We start from the raw sequence: 23,834 nt of genomic DNA, 5'->3' as shown, positions 1-23,834 counted from the left end.
GACAAGGGGGAATGGCTTCAAACTGAAAGGGAGTGGGTTTAGATTAGAGACAGGGGAAGGAATTCTTTGCTGTCAGGGTGGTGAGTCAGAGGCTGACCAGAGCTGTGGATGCTCCATCCCTGTAAGGGACCCTGTTCCAAGCAGGCTGGATGGGGCTCTGAGCCTCCTGCTCTAGGGGAAGGCGTCTCTGCCCATGACACGGGAGTTGCAAGTAGATGGTCTTCAGGGTCCCTTCCAACCCAAACTATTCTGTGATTTTATGAAACTGGCTAGCCTGCAGCTAGGTACTATTCCAGTCAGGATAACCTCAGTAAGACTAAAGTTCTGACTGTTTTTCTTAAGAAATGTTTGTTGGCTTTAAGCTATTTTAGGAGTTGAGATATAAATATTGGAGCAAGTTATCTCTCAGGTCCTTTTCAAGCCAAACTGTTCCATGATTCCATTAATGGTATGAAATGTGGGACACATTCTTGTAGCTTGTACGTTGTGTTGGCCACCAACCCCTCACGACGTCTAGCAGAAAAATAACTTGTCCCCAAACGAATCCTTGGCTATTGCGTGAGGTAACGCCTTAATGTGGGAGCTTTAATTCTAAAGTTAAGGTTATCAGGTAAAACTTTAGAGCGTTTTCCATGCCTTTGCGAGCGGAGTGGGCCGGGGGATGCAGCCGGAGGGGGATGGTGTGAGGGCAATGGTGCCCTCGGTGTGAGGGAACTGTACCCGGGCCCTCACCGGTGCGCTTTTCTCCTCCTGTCAGACCAACCGGTCCCCCCCGTAAGAACAGCACGGTCCGGGGCTCTCCCGGCCTCGTCACCGCCCGGGCCCTCACAAGGGCGCTTTTCTCCTCCTGTCAGAACCACCGGTCCCCCCCGTAAGAACAGCACGACCCGGGGCTCTCCCGGTCACGGCACAGCCGGGGCCGCGCCTGCGCTCCCCGCGGGAGGACGGGCCGCGCCTGCGCTGCCGCCAGGGCCGGGCCGGGCCGGGCCGGGGCCATGTTGGGCCGGGCCGCCGCCCGCCTCAGCCATGTCCGGCGGGCCGCGCCGCCCGGGGACAGCGGAGCCGGGCGGGCTGCGCAGGTGGGAGCGGCCGCGGGGGGACGGGGAACGGGGCGGGCAGCGCCGCGCTGGGCGGGCGGGAGTGCGGCGCTGCCTGTCCCGGGATGGCTCCGGAGGTAGTGCTGGCTGTGCAGCCCCTGCTCCTCAGGCAAATCTTCTCCTGCGGCCTCGTCCCAGTGCAGGGGCTCCTTCGGCCTCCTGTGTCAGTGGCGAGTGAGGGACCAGCAGCCCCGGGCAGGGCGTGCGGGCTCGACGAGACGCCCCAGCCCGGATGGGAGCACTGGGGCTCGGTATGGGGCTGGAGCGGTCGCGCAGTGCAAAGCAAATACCGGAATATTTCTAAAAGACGTAATGTGTGCTTAGCATTTCCCCTTACGTTTTCAAGCAGTATCGTACTTATGACATGTGTCATAGTGTACCTAAGCTGGCTTAAATTTTTTTTCTTTCAAGTTGTTAAACCCAGTAATTGTTTAAGGTGGTTAGGTGGTCTCGCTCATAGCCTTAGCGAGAACTGACCGGGTTTGGAGGCGACTTTTTTGCCTGGGTCTGTGATTTGAGGAAGCTGTTTGTGCTGTGTTGTTGGTAACTTGAAGCGCTCTGGGAGCAGGAACCTCCCAAAGCCAGTCAGGGTGGAGGAGGAAGGGAAAGAAAACACGGGTGGTTAATATAGAGTAAAATATCAAAAATCCTTTCTTCTCCCTTGTTGAGCTGAGGGCAGAGACCTGGCGCGTACAGGGCAGTGTGTTCGCTGTTACTCACACGTACAGAAACACGGTGTATTTACAGTGCAGAGGTTGCAGCACCAGATCGTCGTCTCGGACAGATGTGACGGTGAATTTGCTGGTGTGGTCCTTAGCCCAGACACCAGGTCTCGTGTTAGGAGATGCTACAATTGTGTTTTGTTTAGTAAACTATCATTTAAGATGTCAAAGCCTCCGGAACTGAAGAGGAGAATGTAGAGAACTCAACCTTTAAGCAATCCCTGTCTGATCCGCCAGTGTGTCGTAAGCACTACAGTCAGCTCTTGTTCCAGGCTGCCTTGTGAGGGCTCTGCAGCTGCGTCTGGTCAAGAGTTTCCTGTGCAAAAGTGTTTCCACATAAACATTTGACCTGCTTCTCCTTAGCCATTGCATTAAAGTGTAGTTTCTGGACTTGTCTTTTCTATGAGTTTACTGGATGGGGCAGTAAATAAATGTCAAATAATGTGCTGCTGACAGAGGATGGTCTGTGGATGTTGGTGAATGTCCACAAGTTCATAAACCCTGGTGGCTGTCCTCAATTAGGTTTTTCTTCCCTACCATTTTGTTTGCAAAAAGAGTATGTTTTTGGTTATCTAAATATTAACTGTTTATTAGAAAATTTTGATTTCTTAATTACATTAGTCAAAGACATTTTCTCAGCAATTGAACACCTTGTGTATGTGTTGCCTGAATAAGTTGATAGGAATCACACAGCTGTATGCCAAATGAGATTGTCCATGTTTGATTTTTATAGGCCATGTTCAGTGACTTGATTTCAGATGAAAATTCTTGTTTTCTAGTTCTGTGCAACATCCACACTGCTGGCATCAAGAACAGGAACGTAGAAGCTGCAATGATTCGGATTCTCCAGTGTTTGAGGAATATCAGTGTGGCCATTCAGACCGCTGGCTGGAGAGGTAAGGAATAAGTGTAATTTTTTTTTTAAATCTCCACTTTGCTGCACTCTTCTTTAGGACTCCAAGAAGAGTTTAGACATGTTTAGGTTGAGTGTTTTCTTATAGTAGGGTAGCACAGAGTTAGGAGGATACCTGCATAATGCCTAAAGAAGACCATCCAGTTTGTCTCATTGCAATACATACCATAGTATTTGCAAGTATTCAAAATGAAAGGGAGAAATGCTAGGTACTGAAGCACTAGTTTAAGCCTTTTATTGCTGAAGTCTTCAATATTAGTATAAATTAAGCAGTTTGCTGTTATATTCATACTTTACTTGTGCATCTTTATGTGTAAATGTGGGCATCTTTGTCTCTTTACAGTCCATTTGGTTTATTTAGCTGTACTGCAGTTTTTAGTGGGCACCTTTTATTTCCTCCACAGTCCATTACTGGGGACAATTTGAGATGAGATAGAACTTTATACTTAGGTAATTTTATGACTATTTTCTTTGGCTTTTGGATATTCTAGACTAAAGACCCAAGGTGGAGCAAGTGTTTGATGTTAGTATCTTAGTCTGATAGCAAGGGTGAAAAGTGATGAGTGCTGAGATATCTGCAGAAAACTGAACAGAATGTAAGAGGAAGTGTTTTACTAAGGGTGCATGAAAATATTTTTTAATGTAATTCATACATTCCTGAATGAAGGTGTTTTTAATTTTTGGTGGCATGTTTAATACTGCTTCGTTAATGAATGAATCTTTTGAGGAGCTTAGGAAAGGCCTTGCATTCAGGATCATTTTCTATGTCTTTGATGTGGTCATAAAAAAATACTAACAGTATGACATGAGTGTGAGACTTATGTGCATGTGCCAGCAATGTTTTGTGTTTCTCTTTTGCTGAGTGGATATGTTCCTTTTCAGTATGGAATCTTTGTCCTGTGTTAAAATGACATTGTCAACTTGGATGGTAATTTCATCTGTTGATGTGAAACCATTTAGGGAAAACAAGACTATCAGCTAAATCTGCTTCTGTATTACTTACATAATTTATTAAATGCTGAGGCATTAAATTGACAAGAAGGCAGGCTGAAAGTTACTTAGAACTGAAATGGAGAAGGAATATGCCCATGGTTTTACAGTAGTGGAGGTGGTTTTGTCCATTGTTGATGTTTCTGCTGATTAAATGTGTTACAAGCAGCAAACATTCATGTTGAATTCCCATTATTTTCTAGCTCTACAACATCAGAACATTCTAGGCCACTTTCCAATTGCCCCAGCTGGAAAGGTAGCATTGAAGAAGGCAAAACAATGAGGACATCAAATAAAAAAATGACAAAGTAGGTATTGAACTATTACTGCTTATTGTTGCATTGGTTTTAGCAATAACCATCTGGTGATCTCTGACTACTTCACATGCATTAATGCAGATTTGAAGCCACAGAGAGGCTGTTTCCTATCAAGCCAGAAGGAAGCTTTAAGGAGGAAGTAGCAGAGAAGTTTTATCTCTAAAGTTACTTGTGTGATCGTTTGCGATTCAGATTTGATTAGCACAGCTTTCACTTCTGTGAACTTGCGACATAAGAGTTGTGCTCACTGTCTATAATTAAGAATACAGGGCAGTTCTAGAATATGTGTTTATGTAACTTCTTATAAAGCTAGTAAGATTCTTTTCAACTTTTCAATTAATATTTTTATTTTCAAGTTCTGTTTCAAGTGACTCTGCTAATCCATCTGTATGGGAAACTGATGAAGTGGTCCTGAGAAGAAGACAAAAACAGATCAATTTTGGAAAGAATACCCTTGCATATGACAGATACATTAAAGAAGTTCCAAAGTAAGTTGCACTGTGTTGCAGATTTCCAAATGAACTTATATTTGTTCCTGGTGTGTAGAATAGCACACAGTCTTAGTTCTCTTCAAATTCTTCCTGAGTTTTTTATTGCTGAGTCTGACATAATATGATGTGTGATATCTCTGGGTAATTTAAGTCAGCTGTCCCAGCACTTTTCTCTCTCAACTTAATGTTCACTCTCACCTTAGTGTCTGGGGGGTGGAGAAAGGAGGCCTTGAAGCTGTGCAAGCGCTTCAGTAACACCCAAAAATCAATGTGTTTATCAGCACTGTTTTAGTGATTAATGCAAAACACAGCACTGCAGGGACTGCTGTGAAGGAAGGTAGCTCCATCCTCGACAGACTCAGTACAATATTAAATAAAAGAAGCTATAATTGACTCTGGAAAAGTAAAGTAGAAGGAGCTGGATTTTTTAGGATAATATTGAAGCAGTATGAGTTATGCTTCTGTTTCATCTTTGTTCAAGGCCAGTAGGGATCTGCTTTTGGCAGCTGTCAGAGTGCTAGACTGGATGAGCCTACAGTCTGACTCAACACGTTATAGTTAGTTGTTGCTTTTGTGATCTGTTTTTGATAATGTCTTATAGTATATACATTTCAGTTAAGTGTTTAAAAATATGAACATTTTGTTTATTAGAGTGCTGATGCTTGTGAGACCTGATGGATTAGGGATTCTTTTTAAGGAAAAAACTCCTTATGTTCTGAAACAATAAATGTTACTGTGTATTTACAGGAAAGAGCGAATCCCAGGAGTTCACCCTAGAACTCCCAACAAGTTTAAGAAGTACAGCCGTAGGTCCTGGGACAAGCAGATCCGGCTGTGGAAGATAGCACTGCATGCCTGGGATCCTCCTGCTGAAGAAACTTGGGATCTGCGGCCCGTGTATGTTCCATGGGTGAATTCAAGGAGGGCTCTGTAGTTCCTTTAGAGCATTCCTGACTGGGGGAAAAAAAGATCAGACTCAAAACTGGGAGTCTTCTTGGATGTGTTGTTTGCCATTTGAATTCTGTTAGTCTTCAAGATATTCCAGTTATTTAGTTTATGATAATCTGCAGTCAGGTGTTAAGGGGAGAATGGCATTTGGTCTGCCTGCAGTAGTAATTCCCTTCCCCTTAGTATTTACACTGGTGGGCACAAGGTAACATTACTTCTCTGGAAAGCAAGAGACATAATCAGAAATTTGACAGTTACGGTTCCTGGACTTTGATAACTTTTCGTCTTTCCTTTTCCTGATGTCAGTGGAACCAAATGTCTCCTACAGTGACAGTATGTTAGAGAATTTGAGATGTTTAAGTAGATGGGAGATGTTTAAGTAGATGGGAGATGTTTAAGTAGATGGGTGCTCTCTGCAGGATAGTGGCAACTGTGTTCAAGAAGGAAATATTTTTATCTTTTCACAGCTTTGAATTTCTGTAACAAGGTTAGCTCTGCTACTTAATGCCACCTCATACTTTACAAGATTTGGAGTAGTAAATTGGGAGAAGAGTGAATGGAATTCCCTTAACTGTGTTATTGCACTGTGTGAATAGTTTTACCTTGGCTGTAATTGACCTGTGGTAAAAGTTGCAGTTTACACCATTTGGGTGTCACATGAGATGAACTGTTAGTTTTTTACTGCAGTTTAACTGTTACCTGTTTGGAGCAGTAAGCCAGATGGGTGGTTTTTTTAAAGCTTTTTTTTTTTTTCCTCCTGTGTTTAGTAGTACAGAACCTTCAGGTAGTTCCCAGGAATGGTTCTGCAAAGATGAGGATGTTTCTAGCTCCTTTGTGTTTGATGAAAAGCAGAAGAGAAATGAATGTGAAGATGAATGCACACAGACTACCTACACGCCTGAGAGGTATGAGAGAAAACTCCTGTGCTTAACTTAGGGAAATAATTCAGTACATGTCAGTGCTGTCAGGTTTTTGTAGGAAATGTTGTGTGGAAGGGCATTTAATACTCAGCTTTGGAGTTTGATACTTTTGCTGTTTGAATGTAATCCATCAGTAGTAAAGAGCATTGAATATGGAAAAATTACCAGCATTGCAGAATTACATGATTTAACAGAAGGAAATGCAGTGATTTTTTTCAACTTCTCAGTTTATACAGTGGAGTACTGAGGTTTCTTTAACTGCTCCTGGAATGTTCTGAAAGTAGGGGAGCTTTTTCAGAAGCAGGAGTCCTCATCCTTAATACTGTTGTGCCTGTCTGCAGAACAGCAGGGCGACTGACTGTGACATGTATTTCCCTGTTTACTGAAATACCTTGTCCTGAGGTGATGTGTGTGGAGCTCAAAATGGTTTTTCTTCCAAAATGTGAGCGATTTGCTCAGTGTTCCTCTGTGTGACTGAAGAATCACACCTGAAAAGAAAACTTCCTCTGTAGCATATGCTGTTATTTAGCAGAATACTGATAAATGTTTAAACACAGATAAAAATACTACATATGTAAAATCTATTTTTGTAGTTCCCGTTCTCCTGATTCTTCTCCAGTATGGAAACGCAGAAAAAGAAACAATTCTGACTCCTCTGTGGTTTCAGAGAGCAAAAACCATTATCTGCAGATGTACCACACACTGGAAAGGTATGAAATGATTCTCCATGTGGGAATTCATTGATGATATGATCTGACTTTTAGAATATGACTGGTATTTTCCCCTTCTATTGTTAATAGCTTTAATTTTATCTAAATGTCTGAAATTTAATGAGGAAGGGAAATCATGTGAGAATAATTTTGCTATATGATAGCAAATATTTAGTCTTCCATTGCAAAGTGTCAGAAGACACAGCACAGGTTGTATTTCATGTGTAGATTTGGGAAACACTAAGGGTTTTGGCAGTTAGTAGACATTTCACACTAACCTTAGTAAAAATGTTCATACAGGTTGGTTTCTTCTCTCTACTTAGCCCCCTTCTGAGAAATTAAGAGGAACTGTGTTACCACAGTGCATGCGTTCAGACATTTTCATTTTCTTCCCAGCCTTACTGACTCAGGACATCAGGAGGCTTTTTCAAAGTGCTCAGACTGGGAAGCCTTTGGTGAAAGAGATGAAGTAATGACAGTACAACAAAGTATAGGAATAACAAGGTAAATACCCTAGTGATGATGTTGTTACTTCTGTTTATTGCTTATGCTGTAAAGGTGCCCTTTTCTTTTCTTCTTAATCTTTTCCTTCACTGGTTACTAGTAGGGGTTTTTTTTGTTGGTTTTGTTTTGGTTTCTTTGCCTTCTTACATTTCCTCCAGCATGTAGTATGTTCAGTTGTTATTTCTGTTCTTTGAGTGTCTTGGTTTGAAAAACAGATGTCTGCTAAGGAAGTCAGGGGCCTCTCTTAAAATGGAAAATGTAAATCCCCTCCCTCTAAATTATAATTTTGAAATTAAGGAGCTTGCAGGCAAAGATATAGGAATAGGAATAATAATTCTTTGCTAGGAAAATTAAAATAAAAATACAGTAATACAAAAAACCAAAACACTGACAGAGTCAGAGCAAAACCTGACACCCTGTTGGTCAGAGTGTTGGTAGCAGTCCCATTAAATGGTGGCTGCAGTCCTCCTGGAGTGACAGGTGTGGTTCAGTTGAAGCAGTGGTCCTGTAGAGGGATACAGTTTTCCTCCAAAGGTCCAGTAATGATGTGGAAGGTTCTGGTTTTCCTCTGGAATCCAGTGGAAAAAGGCTGCTCGGGTGTTCCAAATCTCAGATTTTACCTAGATAGGAAATGCTTGGCTCCTCCCCCTGGGTGGAGCTTCTCCCCATGGGTGATGTAATTTTATCAGTCATGCAGTGAGACTCAATGGCCCACCAATGGAGGATGTCTCCCTGGAGGAAGTGGAAGAGATAATGAACACTGCCTTAGCTGGTTTTAGCAGATGGTCCATTAACAGAAGATGTCCCCCCTGGAGATAAAGATCACTGCCCTACCTGGTTTCCACAGATGGTGATAGAATACATGCCTTTGGTCACATCCTGCATTGTAGCCCAAGACATTGAGTTTACTTGGCTTTTTCCAGTCTGACTCTCTGTCTGTTGCTTTCTGCTAACTCTGCCATCCCAGGTAATGCTGGAAAATGATGATGATGCCCCTTTCACACTTCCTTGTGCAAAAAATTGGAAGTTTGCCTCTCACGTCCACAGCCTAAGAGCTGGAAGCTGCCTCTCTGTCTCCCTCGAGATTAAGTTGTTTTGTAATGACAACAATGATAGTTGTTTGCTTTTATGCAGTGACCCAATTCCAGCCAGCTGTTCTTCAGGATGGAGCACAACAAAACAGAAGAAATCCAGCTTCTTTCTGCCTGACAGCAAGACTTGCAGAGATGCAGACTGCAGGCTGGAGAGGTATCAAATGCAGCTCATCAGTTGGGGTTTGAGGGCTATTTTTGCATATTATTTTAGAAGCTTAGTTGCTTTCTTGCTGTAATTCAAGCATTTATTATAAACATTTGATTTTAAATTTTTATTTAGCTGTTTTTTACTATTTGTCTTAGGGATGTGTTGATCAATATTTATATGTTGTGTTGTAAAATTGTGTCCTTATGATTTCATGTTATAGTCTGTGTTAATGTAAATGGATTATAGCTGTATTTAGTATTTAAAAGTTACCATAATAAAGTCATTTAGTCTTTGGTTTTTGTTTTGTTTTATTAAATTATTATTTGTAGGCTTAAACTTTGTAGCAATTTATTGGAAGGACATCAGTCAGAATACCCTGACAGAGGATGGGAAAGTGCAAATGCTGAAGATACAATATTGAGGAAAAAATTTTAGATACCAAGGTGAGTTTGTGCTGACTGCTTACTTGATCTGTAGCCCATCTGCAGTATCATTATACAGAATCCAACTGTTCAGTTCAGGCAGATCAGTTTCTCTTTTATTTTATTAGTGTTTTATCCCATTCTCTTGCACTTAATACAGCACCTTAATTAAAAAATCGAATGCTTCAGACTTACTAAACTGAAATTGTTACCTGTCAGGCAGAAAATGTGGTTTTATCTCTCAAATGAAAAGTGACAGTTTTTTTAAGTACTTCAGTAGCACCTTTTCTGCCTCTTAATATTTTTGTGATGAAGTCACAACTTGGCATTTGCAGCAGTAGATTTTAATGAAAATTTTCTCTTGGACTGTAGATTCCTGTGGTGCATTAATAGGATGAGTGGTAATCTAGGTCAAACAGATTTTATTAGCAGCTAGCCTTTTGTGTAGTTTGATTGTCTTTGACCTACTACATTTGATGCAGGCTCTGAAACATGGATTAGGATATAAATGTTAAACAGTGATCTTTGAATATTTTGCCTTATAAAACTCTCTAAGAATATGGCCAAAATTAGTTTTACACTTAGATTTTGGATTATAGCAATGTGAGGAAAAGGCAATTAGAGTTTTTAAAAACTTATGCTAATGACATTTTTTCTTTTGACTTTATTAATTTCTAATTTAATTTTTTTGAGCATGAATAAGATTCTAACATGCATTCACTTCTCTCAAGTGCTAATTCAATATTTGAAAATATCTAGTCTCTCTTTGTATATAGAAGTATTGAAGAAGGAATTTCTCCTGTGACAGAAAAAGACTTGAAGAATAGGAATGTAGTCTGAGATCAGCAGATCAAGTCTTGGAAAACTGGTGCTGTCATGTAGGATCTGCACTGAAAGAGATTTACAGTCAGCATATGTGCAATCAACATCACGTGAAATTATTCAGGTAAAAGAAGCATCTCTGTGTCACAGTTAAGAGCCTTTCTGGTTTCCACGTAGTTGATATCTAAAAAATAAGGCTGTATTAAGGAGTGTGTATATTCAGTGGATTTATAATCACTTGTTCTAATTGAAAAAAAAGCTCTGTTAGATGCAGAATATATAAAGTGAATTAAATATTTTCTCTGTGGAGCAACATACCGGTTTTCTGGGATGAAAAGATCAGTATTTAGAGCAACATTGCCTTTGACCTTGGCTTTTAGATGTGATGAGCTCTAACTCAAGGGTCAGGAACTTTATCTGTGGAACTTTAATCTTGCTTGAAAACCAGATAGTGGTTTACATGGTAGAATTCCACACTACCTTCCCTTTTGCCAAAAGAAAATTTCTCTCTTAAACAAGAATAAATGTGAATGTATCTGGTTGCTTTGTGGGGAAAAAACTTAGTCAATAGGATACTTAAGATGTGGTGGAAATTTGTTAATTAGAATTGAGATAAAAGCCTGTTTTATGAATTAATGGCATGTAGATGAAAATGCTGCTAAGGGTTGGGAAAAATAGGCTCAGCTGCTTCCTTTTCTCTCTCACAAATACTTTAGGAATGTAGGATATCTAGTACTGTATTTTTTCAGTAATTTATGTTCTCAAAATGTTCATACTAGCTGTAACACTTTCTTTAGTGTGGACGTTATGGGTTTCTCCTTTATACTGTGTTATAAGCTCACCATATGCAGTGCACTCTTCCATTTACTGCTACTGTAACACTAGGGCTTAAAAGATGTGTTTTGTTGTTAATGCCTGGATATAGCATTTATAAAATGCTGTTACTGTTTTTTTGTTCAGATTTCTCCAGATCTTTATAAGGATAGATTGTTTCCTGCAAGCTGTGCCTCAAATGTAAAACTTCAGATTTCATGAAGCCTGTGCTGCAATGACAATGGATGTTCCTTAAAGCTTTTGTGAGGACATTTCTGCTGTGCCTGTGTTGGCAGGTGACATGTGCATTATATTTCAAAGGCTGCTTCAGGTGATGGATCCTGCCATTCCCTCTGGAGAACTTGTTCCTCAGAGTGTGCTGATGTTTCACCAGTGAATTGGTCCAGTGTCAAGTCAGACTGAAAAATGCAACCCCTCCAACCAAGGAACCCCCTCTGCTCCACTGGACCAGAACTGGACATCCAGCCTGAAGAACTACTTCAAAAGAATGTAGATGACTTCAGCTTTCCTCCAGTCATTAAAGACAGGCTGTTCATAACTATGGGATTGGGTGATCACCTATTTGGCCTGTTTACTATTCTCTGAGATGTATTAAGCTGGCATTTGCCTAAGCCAAGTGAGAGAAGAGAAAGGAAAGGTAGATGGTTTATCAAAATCAAATCCTTGTCTTGAAGGGGCTGAGTGACTGTTAGAACAGCAGCACAATTTAAATACCTGGATTTTGCATTTAAGTGTGCTGCAGCCTGACCCAAAGATCCAGTCTACAGTTAAAGAGTAGGAGAGGATGCATTCAGTGCCTGTTGTTCCTACAACTATTGGGGATGAATAGCAGTATTTGCAGGTGTGGAGCTGCTCTTGTCCAGGCTAAGGGTTGTGATGGTGTTGGGATAGGCTCTCCTTTTTTTTAAAACTCTGCTAGCACTGTGTGTAGAAGTTTTAAGTGAGAGCTGTGGCTACAGTGGTTTAGACTAAAATCGTGTGCCAGTTACAAGAATTTTACAGTCCTTGTGTAGCATGTACTGGGATACCAATGTCTGCTAGAGCTGGGAGTTGCATCTCTGCAGGAATTTGATTTTGTTTTCCCACACTGTGGGGCTAGCAATACCCAGGGCCAAGAGCCCATTGGGCTGCTGATTCGCAAGTAAGCTGCTTCCCCAGAAACTACTCTCCCTCCCAAAATGTTATTTCCAGGCATGCTCACACATTTTTCCCAACACAAGGGTGTATCAGTCACACACCACAGAGCACGGAGCGTGTGTGTACAAGGGACACATCTGTACAGTGCTTTTCTAAAAGATAGTATTTAGAACCTTGTCTAGTGTGCATGTTTTTCTTTTAATTTATGGTGATTGTAAATAAGGGAATGTGTTACTTTTCTGGCAATTTGCCTTTATGCAGAAGAATTAAAGACTTTAAAAATCCCTGTTAGTCTGCTTTTGCAGTTGTGTTGTCTGTTTGATTATAAAATGAATATGTGGGTTCAGCAGTCCTTTCTTGTTTGTTTTAAGGTGCTTAGTTCGGTTTAAGAAGTAATTTTGGATTTTTTGCCCTTGCTAAAAGGGGAAAAGAGGATTAAAATTAGACTTTTGAAGGCAGTTTACAATTCTGGTTTTGTCCAGCCCCTCAGTTTGTTATGGCATTGTAACGTAGTGGAAGAGAACAGCTGAAGTCCCAGCACCCGTTCTGCCATGGAAAGGTGTCCTGCTGGAGAAGATGGAACTGCTAGGTGAGAGTAATAGGCTGTAGAAAAATACTTAAACTCACTTTAAGTATTTTATGACTGTTAAGAGCCTGTTAAACTTTTGCCTATAATGGACAGGGCCTGCAGTGGATTTAGGGACACATCCATAGGATTTGCAGTTCAGCAGTCCTTAAAAGATCTTAGTATTTCATAGTTGAAGATACTAGTCTAGACATAGCATAACCAATCTGCCTGTGGCATTTAAATTTTGAGCAGATTTATTCCCTAATCCAGATTCTGTGTGCTTGAACAAGCTATGGTAGCACAAGGGAAGGAATGGAACAGCAGATGAAATTTGAGGTCCGCTAAAGCAATTTCATGCAGTGCTGCCACTGGAAGTAGAATCATCCTGTGTTCTAATTAGTAACCTCATTAGTCTAAACAGACCAGTCAAAACTGGAATGCAGCCTGTCCATGCACTTGTTTACCTACCCAAGGCTGTCTGACACAGCGTTTACAACTGAGGTAAGTGAAGCAGAAGTCTGGCACTCCGCCCCCAGTTTTTCCTTTAATTTTACTCAACTGAATTAAATCTCTGCATAAATCTGTGCTCAGTTTGTAATTAAGCCAAAATATACCATGAACTTCATCAGGCAGGTTTCAATTTCTCCCTAGAAGTGACAACTATCTTCTGTTGGCATGCTTCCACTGGGAGAAGCATCCACAGATGATATATTATCTGTGCTTGTGGAAACCATCATTCACTGCCAGTTCTGAAATGCCATGAGCTCTGTGTACTTAGTTTTGTTTGTAAAACTCCTTTGAGGTCACAGCTGAGGATATCTCCTCCCCTTAAATTCCCACCATGGTGTGAAACTGCTTTGCTGTAGGATTTTTGTTGCTGACAAGGACAGAAGGATGCTGTGCAGCTGTAATCCCTGAGCTGTGTCCCAGCAGATAGTTCTACTGGATAAACTGAATTTAATTTGTAGGTAGTGTAGCGCTAAAAGTACTGTGTGGCTTCCAGGCTGTAGCTGTTCTCTGTCTGCCTTGCTTGGGTGTGTTCAGGTACACATGCCGTTCTAGCTGAAGTCAGAGCCAGGCTGAAGGGAGGGGAGTTTGTTTGTGCACGTTTTGAACCTCTGCTGTACTTCAAGCATGACCTTGGTTCAAGAATACAATTCTGTTTTCCATAGTAGTGTGTGGGAAAGGAGACATGCCAGCAGAGCAGACTTCTCTGCAGGAATGTGGATGGTCATGCAGATGCCACACAGGAGATGCATGAGTTTGTACAAAATTTACTACAGTAAGGCCAGGTTGCAGGAATGGAATTTTCAAAGTAAATCCCTTAATACATAGCAAGGCTGAAGTGTATCTTTATTAAAAAAAAAAAAAAATCAAAACCAAACACCATCTGTTATTGTGTGCTCAGAAAGTTTCTCCAAAACCATTGCTGCACTTTGATAGCTGCTTTTGTGTTTTAAGCTGATTAGCCACCAAAGAAATTTTTGTTTGCTACTTCTGCCAGCTGTTTTACCAGATGTGGTACTTGGATGTGTGGTTTAGCAATGGACTCAGCAGTGCCTCGTTAATAATGGTTGTACTTGATGATCTTACAGGGCTCTTCCAGCCTTAATGAACCTGTTATTGTAAGGCTTTTTCTACCTTAGTAATCCTGCAATTGTAAGGCCAGAAGAAAACTATCTCTCTGAAGTGTCCCACCAGTCTTCAGGCTGCAAATGTATTATTGTTTAAAACTGTTTGTGTTTTGCTAGAGTACTTCAGGTTTCTAAATGACTGTTCTAAAATGTGAGTGTATGCCAAATAGTAGGACGAATGGGATCTCACTGTGCATGCATGCACAAGTAAAAACTCCAGAAAGGTCCACGAACCAAGGCATAGCCACCTCGTGTTATTACCCAGCCTTCACTATTGGTACAAAATTTAATGCCATGTCATTGTGAAATTTATGTGGTAACCGTCTGGCGTGGGGTTTGAACTGGCCCTTGAAATATGCTGTGCGCTTCATCGACTGTAGAGCCATGCCGGGGCCTGTCATCTTTAATATTTCAATCGCGGGAATTTGTATTTTACTTTTTGTTTGGGCTGGGCTTTTTTCCTGTTGTTTCACGTGAGTCCCGCCGCCACCGCGCGCCAAAACCGCGCGCCGCCGCGCTCGATTCTCCCGCCAACACGCCCCGGGGGCGGGGCCGGGCGGAGCGGGCTGAGCCATTACCCTGGAGGGGGGGTGAGGGATGTCTGCGAGCGTGTAAGAGCGCGGGGCGGCCGCTGCGCTTTCCCGCTTATCCCCCCTGCGCACCTGTGCTCGTGGAGGCGTCCCGCGGGGAGGCGGAGCGGGCGGTGTCGCTCAGCGCCGGCGGGAGATGCGAAGGGGCTGAGCGGGAAGGCAGCAGCACTCGCTCCGCTCTGCCTCAGCGCCCGGCTCTGCCTCACCGCCCGCCTCAGCTGCCCTCTCCTGCCAATCCCTCACCGCCCGGCTCTGCCTCCAGCCCTCCCTCCCGAGGATACCGCGCCATGTCTTTCCGCCAGAGGAGCCCTCACGGCAGCACCCAGAGCAGGTAGGGCCGCCGGGCTGAGGGGAGGTGGCGGCGCCGGGCCTCGCTCCCCCCGGGCCTCGCTCCCCGCCGTCCCGCGGGCGGAGTTCTCTGAGGGGTGGGGGGGGCGCAGAGCCCCCTCAGAGGGCCCGGAGAGCCCCTCAAGGGCCTGCCGGGAGTGGCGTCGCCTCTCTGCGTTGGTGGGAGGGAAATGGGTAAATTACCGCGCTCTCTGAGGGAGTTTAAAGAGCTCAAGCCCACCTGGGTGCTCGTGTGTCGCTGTTTGTCCCCAGCCCTCAGCACCCCCCGCGCTGGGCCCAGGCTCGGAAACGCGGCGCCGATGGGAGGCGGCGGAGGCAGAACGAGCCCGAATCCTCCGTGTTTGAGGAAAACAAGCCCAGGCCTGAGGACAGCCGGCTGGACAGGTGAGCAGTGGTGACAATGGCAGCGACTTCCTGCTCTTTTGTTCACCGGGAGCTGTTGAATTCGCCCTTCTACCCCGTTTTCCAAGCCCTGCCTGTTTATCAATCGCTCATCAGCCACGAATAGCTGGTCTAAAAGGATCGAATGCAGTGCTCTTATCTTGGAGTCAGTTCTTAAGAGTCAACATTTTTCATTCTTATCTCTTGAAATATGTTCTTGATAATTTATGTCCTATTTCATGCTGCTTTACTGCCATTTATCAAGAACTAATACTGTACAGGCCCATTATGTTTGTAAATACAGGCTGTACAATGAGTTGTGGTAAAATTAAAAGAAATGAAAAAAATTCAGTTCTTAGGAATCATCTATTTTATGTTTCTGAAGGGAGTACAGGCCACCCTGAGAAGCCATGTTATATTTCAGCACATTTGTGGGGAGATCCAGGCTTGCAGTCACTCCATAATGCTGCCTTCCGTGTTTCCCAGCACAGCTAGAATTAAGTATCTTGTTTGAGATCACATTTACACTCTGAGCTGTTCATGGCACAGTCTCTTTAGGCACTTTGATCTGTGGATGGGAGTTGTGGCCACAGCCCAGTTGATTGAATCGAGGTTTCTAATCTAAAATGGGGTAGTTGTGCCCACCCATTTTCCTTTGCTGATAAGCAGGGAGCAGTTTGGTCAGTGGCTCAAGTTACATTATCCAGAGTAGCTTAAACTAATTCCAGGAAGCATGGTTGAACAGCAGTACAAGGGTAAAACTTTGCAGATAGCTTCAATAAATAAGCAACACTTCTGTGTGTCTTCCAGTATTGAATTGTGCAGGCATACTTCCTGATTTCTGTTTGCATTGAGCTCCGACTGAAACTGTTTTCTTCCTCAGTCGAAACTACCTTTTATTTATGCCAATCCAACCATGTCAAATTAAAATTCTCAAAAGTAAAGATGATCAGGATGGGGCTGGGTCATCTCGATAATCCCAGCATAGGTGCAGAATTAAACAAGTATAAAAAGCTGCATCACAGTGTTGAGAAAAAAGCTCAATTGCGACCAACTGGGATTCTGTTCTCTACCACGAGAGAGAATAACTGAATGTGGCCTGTATTCTCTGCAGATCTAGAAATAGGTATAAGCAAAAGTTTGAAATCCTTGGAGGTTGAACAGATCTTTGCAAAGGGGCCTATACTGTTTGCTATGGATTTTTCATTTTGTCAAGTTGGTAACTGGGTTTTGTCTAAAAAGAACTTTCAGTTTGAATTTAACAAAATATTCCAAGTTGTGCAAATCAATTTGGGACAGGGTGGGAGTTGCAGCTGGTATTAGTGCAGATGAATCTAATTCCCTGTCTCTAGAGCATTTCCAGATCTACTGAAAAAAACTCTGCTCTGTAGGATACAGTTTTGGGTTTTACTTAAGGAAGATTAGTTATCAGGAAGACAGACAGGGGAAACATTGAATAATCTGAATGCAGGCAGCAATAGATGGTTGGGAAGGGATATGAGCTTATTCCCCTGCAAAAGCCTGGACCTGCTTGTGCTGCTAATGGGCTGAAGTAAAGTTGTTAAACCACTTTGCAAAGTCATAGCAAATCTCAGTTTCCTAACTAAGATACAGAGTTTTTGTGCCTTTGCCTTCTCTACTAGGCATATATTTACATGGAGCAGCTCGTGGTGCTATCATGTAATTTTAATTAATTAGCTTTGCAACTTAATTCTGTGTTCCAGCTTTTATCTCTTATATAGCTAATGCGTCTGCAGTCATCAAAGAGTAAATAATTGCTAAGTCATTAGTGGAGTGAAAACAAGTGAGTAAATGACTAAAGTTGGTATTTCATGTACCATTTTCTGAAGAACATGAGCTGGAAGTTACTGAAAGCATGAGTTGGGTTATCAAGCAACAATAGTATGTTTCAATAGATATCTACATAAATTTTAAGAAAACCCAACACAAACCACACAACCTCAAGGTGGAACTCACAACTGATTAATTTTACAGCGATTTAAATTTTAACAGAACACAAGATTTTCACAGCTGTTTTGGGTACTGTAAATAATTACGTTTAAGGGTTCAGGCTGTGAGTGGGGGAGGTAAATTCAATAACCCAAACTTTTAACACAGAGCCTTAATTTGTTTTTCTTTCTAGTTTTACAACACCAGAAGGTCCTGGACCCCTTTCTCGGTGTTCAGACTGGGGAACTGCAGTGGAAGAAGATGAAATGAGGACCAACATTAACAAAGAAATTGCAAGGTACCCCTGGGTGTTTAATATGAAGTGGTGAAAGGAAGGGAAATGGAGGTTGTCTTGTAGAATCTGTTTCAACTTGTATTTTTAACATCAGCATTGTAGTAAAATCAGGCCAACCTTAGCCTCTTGTCTGCTGCTTTTAGATCAGCTTTGGGTTAAGTCCTGCAGGAATGTATGGGATGCTCTCTGGAGATTGGATGTATATCCTTAAATATCTTCCTTTTGGAAGAAGCTTTTCCTGAATCTCTTAGATTGAAATACTTAAAATACCTTCTCACTGATGACTGGTTTTTTGTATCATTGCTATAAGAAGTTGCTTTAGGGAAGATAGCCAGGAAGAGAGAGTCTTGGTATTTTTATTGTCTTTTAAGGGAAAACTGAAACATCCATTTCATAGCCAAAAGGCTTTTGCAATGTTTGGGGTGCTGCTGCTTTTCTGAGAACTTAATTCAACTGTGACCTGTGACAGTGCAGCCTTCATGTTCCTCTTTGTGTATATGATTTCTTAAAACTGATTTGAATTCTTACAGACACAGAAGAAAACTCCTGATAAATGAATTTTCAAGAGAAAGGAAGTCCTCCTCAGGAAGGTAGGTTAAATTTCTAGCTTAGGTAAAGAAAATCTTGAAAATAGAATTTTCATTGTACAGTGTTGTTTCTTAAAACACAGTTTTAAATAGTTCATCTGAAGTCTATTCCAGTACCATGGTTTAGTAACACCCTGAGCATTTATTTGAAAAGTTTCAACATGTTTATTTATAGCCTTTTACAAGTGCGTTTGTTTGAATGCCACTGGATTTCTAGTAGTCCCAAGCCTACAATGGTTTTTTTTTCTGCAGTTCTGATTCAAAGGAGTCCACGGCGACAGTAGAATTTGAGACAGATGAGGTGGTTTTGATGAGAAGACAAAAACAGATAAACTATGGAAAAAACATGATTGCATATGATAGATACATTAAAGAAGTTCCTAGGTAAGCTGCTTGACTTTCTAGAAAAGTAAATGTCCACCTGCAAGTCATGCCTGTTCTTTATAAGCACATTAGTGTACTAAACTTGGTATCCAATACACAGTCAAATAGAAGACATCTACAAATGAAACTTTTAAGACATTTTTGAACTGTTAGATCACACTAACAATCAACTGAGATGTGGTTTGAGGTTTTATTTTAGTGAGTCAGTATATAAGAAATACCTCATGCTGCTGAAATGAAAATGAAAGTTCTTTTGAATGTGCTTGTCAATGAGAGGAAATGAAATTGCTTCTTGCAGTCAATTTTCTCGTGAGTTAACTACAAGACAAAATGGCTACAATTGCTATTGAGTTTGGTATGAGGTTTTCAGACCTATGAATGATATTATTATTATTAATAATAATAATATCTCATTTGACTTGAAGTCAGAAAAACGAAGAAGTACAATTGGTTAACATTTAAAGCTATGTATGAATAAAGCACTGATAGATTTTTTCATGTCTAATATCTGAATAGATGCCATCGTGTACCAGGAGTTCATCCCAGAACTCCAAACAAATTTAAGAAGTACAGCCGTAGGTCATGGGACCAGCAAATTAAACTATGGAAAGTTGCACTGCATTCCTGGGATCCTCCAACTGAAGAAGGATGTGATCTGCAGGAAATGTATGTACAGATAATTCAAGATGCTTTTATCGAAATTATGATGTGAAGTTTCATGTTTAAGAAATAAATATCAACCCCAGCATAGTTCTTTTTGAGACAAGTCAGTGAATGCTGAATGTTTTCACTAATTATTTATTCACACTTAGTTCTGTTCAGTTCCTTCCCAGTCAAAATCTCCCATAGCTTCCTGGTCCTTGCCCAGTGTCTTTGGAAGGGCTTACATATATATCCCTCACTTTTTTAATGGTGAAAGCAGAGCCAGTTCTGCACTGCTCTGTAAAATAACACCACACCATCAACATGAGCCAGTTCTTTGAGCAGTCTTCAAATTATCTGGTAGGAGCAGTGCTGGAGAGTTATCACTAATGGCAGGTCTGAATCTTGAGCTTGGACCAATCCAGTGCACAAGAACCTATCTCACCTTTCTCACTTGCTAGCTCAAGAACAGTGGTATAAAATGTTTCTTGACCAGAGAGGGAGAATTGTGAACTCATCCCAAGGTATCACCAAAGCTCAAAGCATGGCCACAAATGTTCACAGTCCAAGCCTCTAGAAGATGTAGAGTGATGCCCTCGTTATTTTCCTCTGTAGAAAGCAATACACAGCAACATGTGACATAAAACTGGCAGTACAGAATGGACAAAGATGGAACTTAATTCCTCAGCAGTTTCGTGTTAATAAAGTAAATGTTTTTCCTTAATGGGATGCTGATTTTAAAGCCAGTGCAGAGCAGCAGGATCTAAAAGCAAAGTTTCCTTTTAGCTTCCCTTGCCATCAGTGTGAGAGGAGCTGGTATTTCAGCCAGAACCCTGCTGTGTGCATTGGTGTTGAAATACTGCCTTCAGATGCTGGGGTCTAGGTCTGTGTATAGTGCATATTAAATCTTTGCAAAACAGATGGGTGAAAACCTTGTCTGGGAAAAAAAAATTCCTTCTTCTCCTGTAACATTTGCATTGAGGCATTTCTTGAGCACTGGGTTTTTCTCTTTGACAAGTTGCAGTATTCAGTCTGAAGAGTTCTTATTCAGTCCTTTGCCATTTTGGCAGTACTGAGCTGTCCTGCAGTTCTGTTTGCTCTCCCCAGTTTGCCACCACTGTCCCTGTGATCTCTGTAGGTTTCTTTGCTCTCCTGACCATTTTTTTTCATAACTGCACAATTAAGTGCATCTTAACACTAAAAAATCAATTTGTTTTATGCTATATTCTTCTAAATGATTTTACAGTTTTCCTGTTGACCTTGGTGAGATGGAGACAGAATCTGTTGGAAGCAGTTCTACTGAATCTCAAACGAGCTGTCAAGATAACAATGTAAGCATATCTGTCATTTGTATAATTATTTGCTGATAATTGGTTCATTGCTTAGAATTATATCCAGAGCAGCCTGAATACAGATCCCATCACCTACTTTATTTAGGGCCTGTTTATAAAGCTGAGCAGTCTTGAATTTTAAGTATTTTCCACCTATAGCCATTATCTGTCTGTAGTCTTGGGTATAGAGAATTAGAACTTAATTTATCTCAAATTAAAAATATCCCACTTTTTCATTGCCTACAAAAGAAAATCTATCTGTTAAAGTAAATCAGTCTTGAACTGTAATGTACAGTTGAAATACTACTTTAGATTGCAATATCTAATGTTAAAATAGGGTGTAATTTCCTTGTCACACAGAAGTAGGCTCCTTTTATGTCCAGAAAGCACTTGGTACAGCTGAGCAGTAAAGATCCAGGAATGCTTTTCTTACTGGATTTGTTTTTCTAATATTATATCTGCATAATGTTTTAATGTTTGCCTATGTAGGTCCTTAAAACACTTGCAAGGTATCTTCAAATGTGGTTGGATGGGCAGAAACCTACATCTCTTTAATGTTAAGGCTAGCATTGAGTTTTTATGGCCTTTAAAGCATTTGTAAGCCTTTGTTACAGGGTAGTCTAAATGGATTACAGAAGTTAGTTAAATTATCTGCACTATTAATCTCTACTTAACTAGTAATTATTAATTGCCTTTCCCTTCCAGGATACCTGTTCTGGCACTCCCACCAAAGTTACACATGCTGACTATCAAGCAGAAGGAGAATTTGACTTGGAAGTGTGTTCAAGTGAACCACTGGATGAATTTGATACTGTGAGTTAAATAGTCCTGTGCAAACTGTTTTAGAGAAAGTTTATTTTAAATTTGAGAGGTTAGCTTGATCCATAACCTGTTAATAGTAAGAAAGCTTAAGCAAAGTTGAAGACTGTTCTCAAAGCTGTGATTGGTCTAGGTACTCTCCAGACCTGACTTATGTAAAATTGCAATGAAGTTGTGATTTCTTGTTAACTTTTAATTTATGTATATCAGATTTTTTTATAAATTTTTTCAATAGAAAAGTTAGCCAAAGGCAGTGCTATCCTTTAAATAGCACAGCAAGATCTTACCAATTTCCCCCCATTCCCTCCCCTATTGTAAACATGATTTCAGTTGTCCATCTGCAGATCAAGAACCAAGAAGGGAGATTTTTTTTTTTTAATGTTACCTTGCTTTTACATCTTGCTTTTGTAAAACACCTGACCTGAAGTAATGCACGTGGTACTGAGCCATGTGACTGGTTAGTACCCATCTACTGCAGTCACTGTAAGATTAACTACCTTAAAAAAAACCCTACTTTTTTTGCAAAAATGTTTCAGAAACAATTGGAAGTTTAATACACTCAAGAAACTGGAGGTCAACATGGTAAAGTCTATGCAGTAATGTTTGGGGTTTTTTTAGAAACAGTAGCCTTAATTTGAAATTTGTAAATAGTCATCAGTCATTAATACAGTCAAGAAAACAATGTCTAGGGAAAGTGTTTGATTATTTCAGTTTTCTGGTTTTAAATGTAAAACTGTTGTAAATGTTAACAACTGTACAGATTTTCTGTTGAGAGCAGTTCGTGTTTCTGTTGCTTTTGTGTGGGATGTTGCTGGAAAATAAACAGAACTGCGTTTACTTTTACATACGACTCTTCATTTCCTGCTGGCAGTGCTCTGTGGATAATGAAATGCAGGGAAATACTGAAAGCCAAGTGTCTGACATTGGTACTAAGCCAGGATATATCTGTGTTAGTGCCATCCTCTGACTTCGAGGAGACCTTAAAATCTATTTACTTGGCCACCAGAGTGAATTTGAGACAATTTAGTGGATGTCCACTAGCTGCTTGCCAAGTCCTGTTCTCTAGGAAAAACTGCTAGAAGAGCTGGGTGAACACTTCAATCTTCTTTACTAACAAGACATCTTTTACAGTCACCTCACCTGGTTTTATCTATTAAAATGGAATTTCTGGGTGTTAATGGTACACCCCTTAAACTCATCAACTCAGGGGAGTATCTTAGCTAGTAATATTGCTTACAGCTGTCTAATTTGTTAGGCACATTTGAAATTAGGTAGCTTGATCTGATGGGGAAACTTCCAAGAGGAAGCAGTGGCATTGGGACACGGTTGGTGCTAAGCTCTGATGTTAAGGAGACAGCCTTCCTAACATGTATTTTTTCCAGAGGAGGCAAAATGTTAGTTGCTTTCTACCTGGACTGAGTACCTTCTGTCCTTCCCAGTTTGCTTTTCTTATGTCACATTTTCTGGCCACATTGTTTCTGGTAGTTCTTAAGTATTTTTGGTGTGTCAGTCTGTAGCTGAGTATCAGAACTACCAGTAGAATTGTTTTTCTTTTTTAAGAAGTTTTTCTATCCTACTGTAGCTACCCAAACAGGTTGGATCAGTGGGATATTCAAAAGATTGTTAGAGGCTTCTGAGGAGTAAGGTTACTTACACCTGGTTTTGAAATAAGGAATCACATGGGTTGGGACCATCTCTCAAGCACAAATGCAGGCTGGGGGATGAACAGATGGAGAGCAGCCCTGAGGAGAAGGACTTGAGGATGTGGGTGGTGGATGAGAAACTGGAAGTGACTCAGCCATGTGCACTCACAGCTCAGAAAGCCAACTGTGTCCTGGGCTGCACCAAGAGCAATGTGGCCACCAGGGCAAGGGAGGGGACTCTGCCCCTCTGTTCTGCTTTTGTGAGACCCCACCTTGAGTGCTCACCAGCTCTGGGGTGGAATGTGGGCAAAACATTGTGAAGAGCACAAGTCCCTGGGCAGTGTTCAGGCAAACAAATGGGGTGCACTTCTCTGTTATAAGGGAGCACACAACAAATAATTTTCTCCTTTGGCAAATGTCTTGAGACGCTTTTAAATTTCTGCAGAGTAAATTCTAAGTGGTTTTCCGTAATCTGGTATATAATTTGAGATTAATCCAACTAACCTGCTACTACTCAGACAAGGTTGTCAGCACAGGCCTTGGGATATGACCCTCTTTCATTGCCTGTGCCTCCTGTTCATGGCCCTGCCCTG

The 23,834-nt window shown here is 41.3% G+C and overlaps 2 protein-coding genes across 3 annotated transcripts; both read left to right on the top strand.

The window, feature by feature from the left end:
* The first annotated feature begins 954 nt into the window (after positions 1-954).
* LOC106865279 (uncharacterized) lies at positions 955-12,348 on the top strand. Of its 2 annotated transcripts, none has more exons than XM_088163022.1 (12): positions 955-1,079; positions 2,599-2,715; positions 3,926-4,030; positions 4,408-4,527; positions 5,278-5,427; positions 6,246-6,383; positions 6,992-7,108; positions 7,505-7,612; positions 8,747-8,860; positions 9,184-9,297; positions 10,036-10,222; positions 11,059-12,348. In XM_088163022.1, the coding sequence occupies exons 1-10, from the start codon at positions 1,027-1,029 to the stop codon at positions 9,287-9,289; spliced, it is 1,128 nt and encodes a 375-aa protein (XP_088019148.1). In that variant the 5' UTR covers positions 955-1,026; the 3' UTR covers positions 9,290-9,297; positions 10,036-10,222; positions 11,059-12,348. The 2 variants fall into 2 exon arrangements, with proteins under 2 accessions (XP_088019148.1, XP_014750710.2); XM_014895224.2 differs by having other exon boundaries at positions 4,396-4,527.
* A 2,170-nt stretch (positions 12,349-14,518) lies between these two features.
* Positions 14,519-22,441, top strand: LOC106865248 (histone RNA hairpin-binding protein-like). Its single transcript, XM_014895174.2, has 8 exons — positions 14,519-15,192; positions 15,462-15,593; positions 17,734-17,838; positions 18,366-18,425; positions 18,675-18,806; positions 19,323-19,472; positions 20,695-20,779; positions 21,485-22,441. The coding sequence occupies exons 1-8, from the start codon at positions 14,627-14,629 to the stop codon at positions 21,599-21,601; spliced, it is 1,347 nt and encodes a 448-aa protein (XP_014750660.2). The 5' UTR covers positions 14,519-14,626; the 3' UTR covers positions 21,602-22,441.
* Positions 22,442-23,834: the final 1,393 nt, after the last annotated feature.

Source organism: Sturnus vulgaris, chromosome 4 (assembly GCF_052056855.1).
Source record: "Sturnus vulgaris isolate bStuVul1 chromosome 4, bStuVul1.hap1, whole genome shotgun sequence".
Lineage (NCBI taxonomy): Eukaryota > Metazoa > Chordata > Aves > Passeriformes > Sturnidae > Sturnus > Sturnus vulgaris.
Note: the sequence above shows the minus strand (reverse complement) of the source record. Positions and strands in the feature narration are given on the sequence as shown.

Coding starts and splice junctions, on each gene's coding strand:
- LOC106865279 (XM_014895224.2), top strand. CDS start 1,027: ATGTCCGGCGGGCCGCGCCGCCCGGGGACAGCGGAGCCGGGCGGGCTG. Junction 1,080..2,598: donor GAGCCGGGCGGGCTGCGCAG/GTGGGAGCGGCC, acceptor CTTGTTTTCTAG/TTCTGTGCAACATCCACACT. Junction 7,613..8,746: donor CAAAGTATAGGAATAACAAG/GTAAATACCCTA, acceptor GCTTTTATGCAG/TGACCCAATTCCAGCCAGCT.
- LOC106865248 (XM_014895174.2), top strand. CDS start 14,627: ATGCTGTGCGCTTCATCGACTGTAGAGCCATGCCGGGGCCTGTCATCT. Junction 15,193..15,461: donor CACGGCAGCACCCAGAGCAG/GTAGGGCCGCCG, acceptor GTTTGTCCCCAG/CCCTCAGCACCCCCCGCGCT. Junction 18,426..18,674: donor AGGAAGTCCTCCTCAGGAAG/GTAGGTTAAATT, acceptor TTTTTTCTGCAG/TTCTGATTCAAAGGAGTCCA.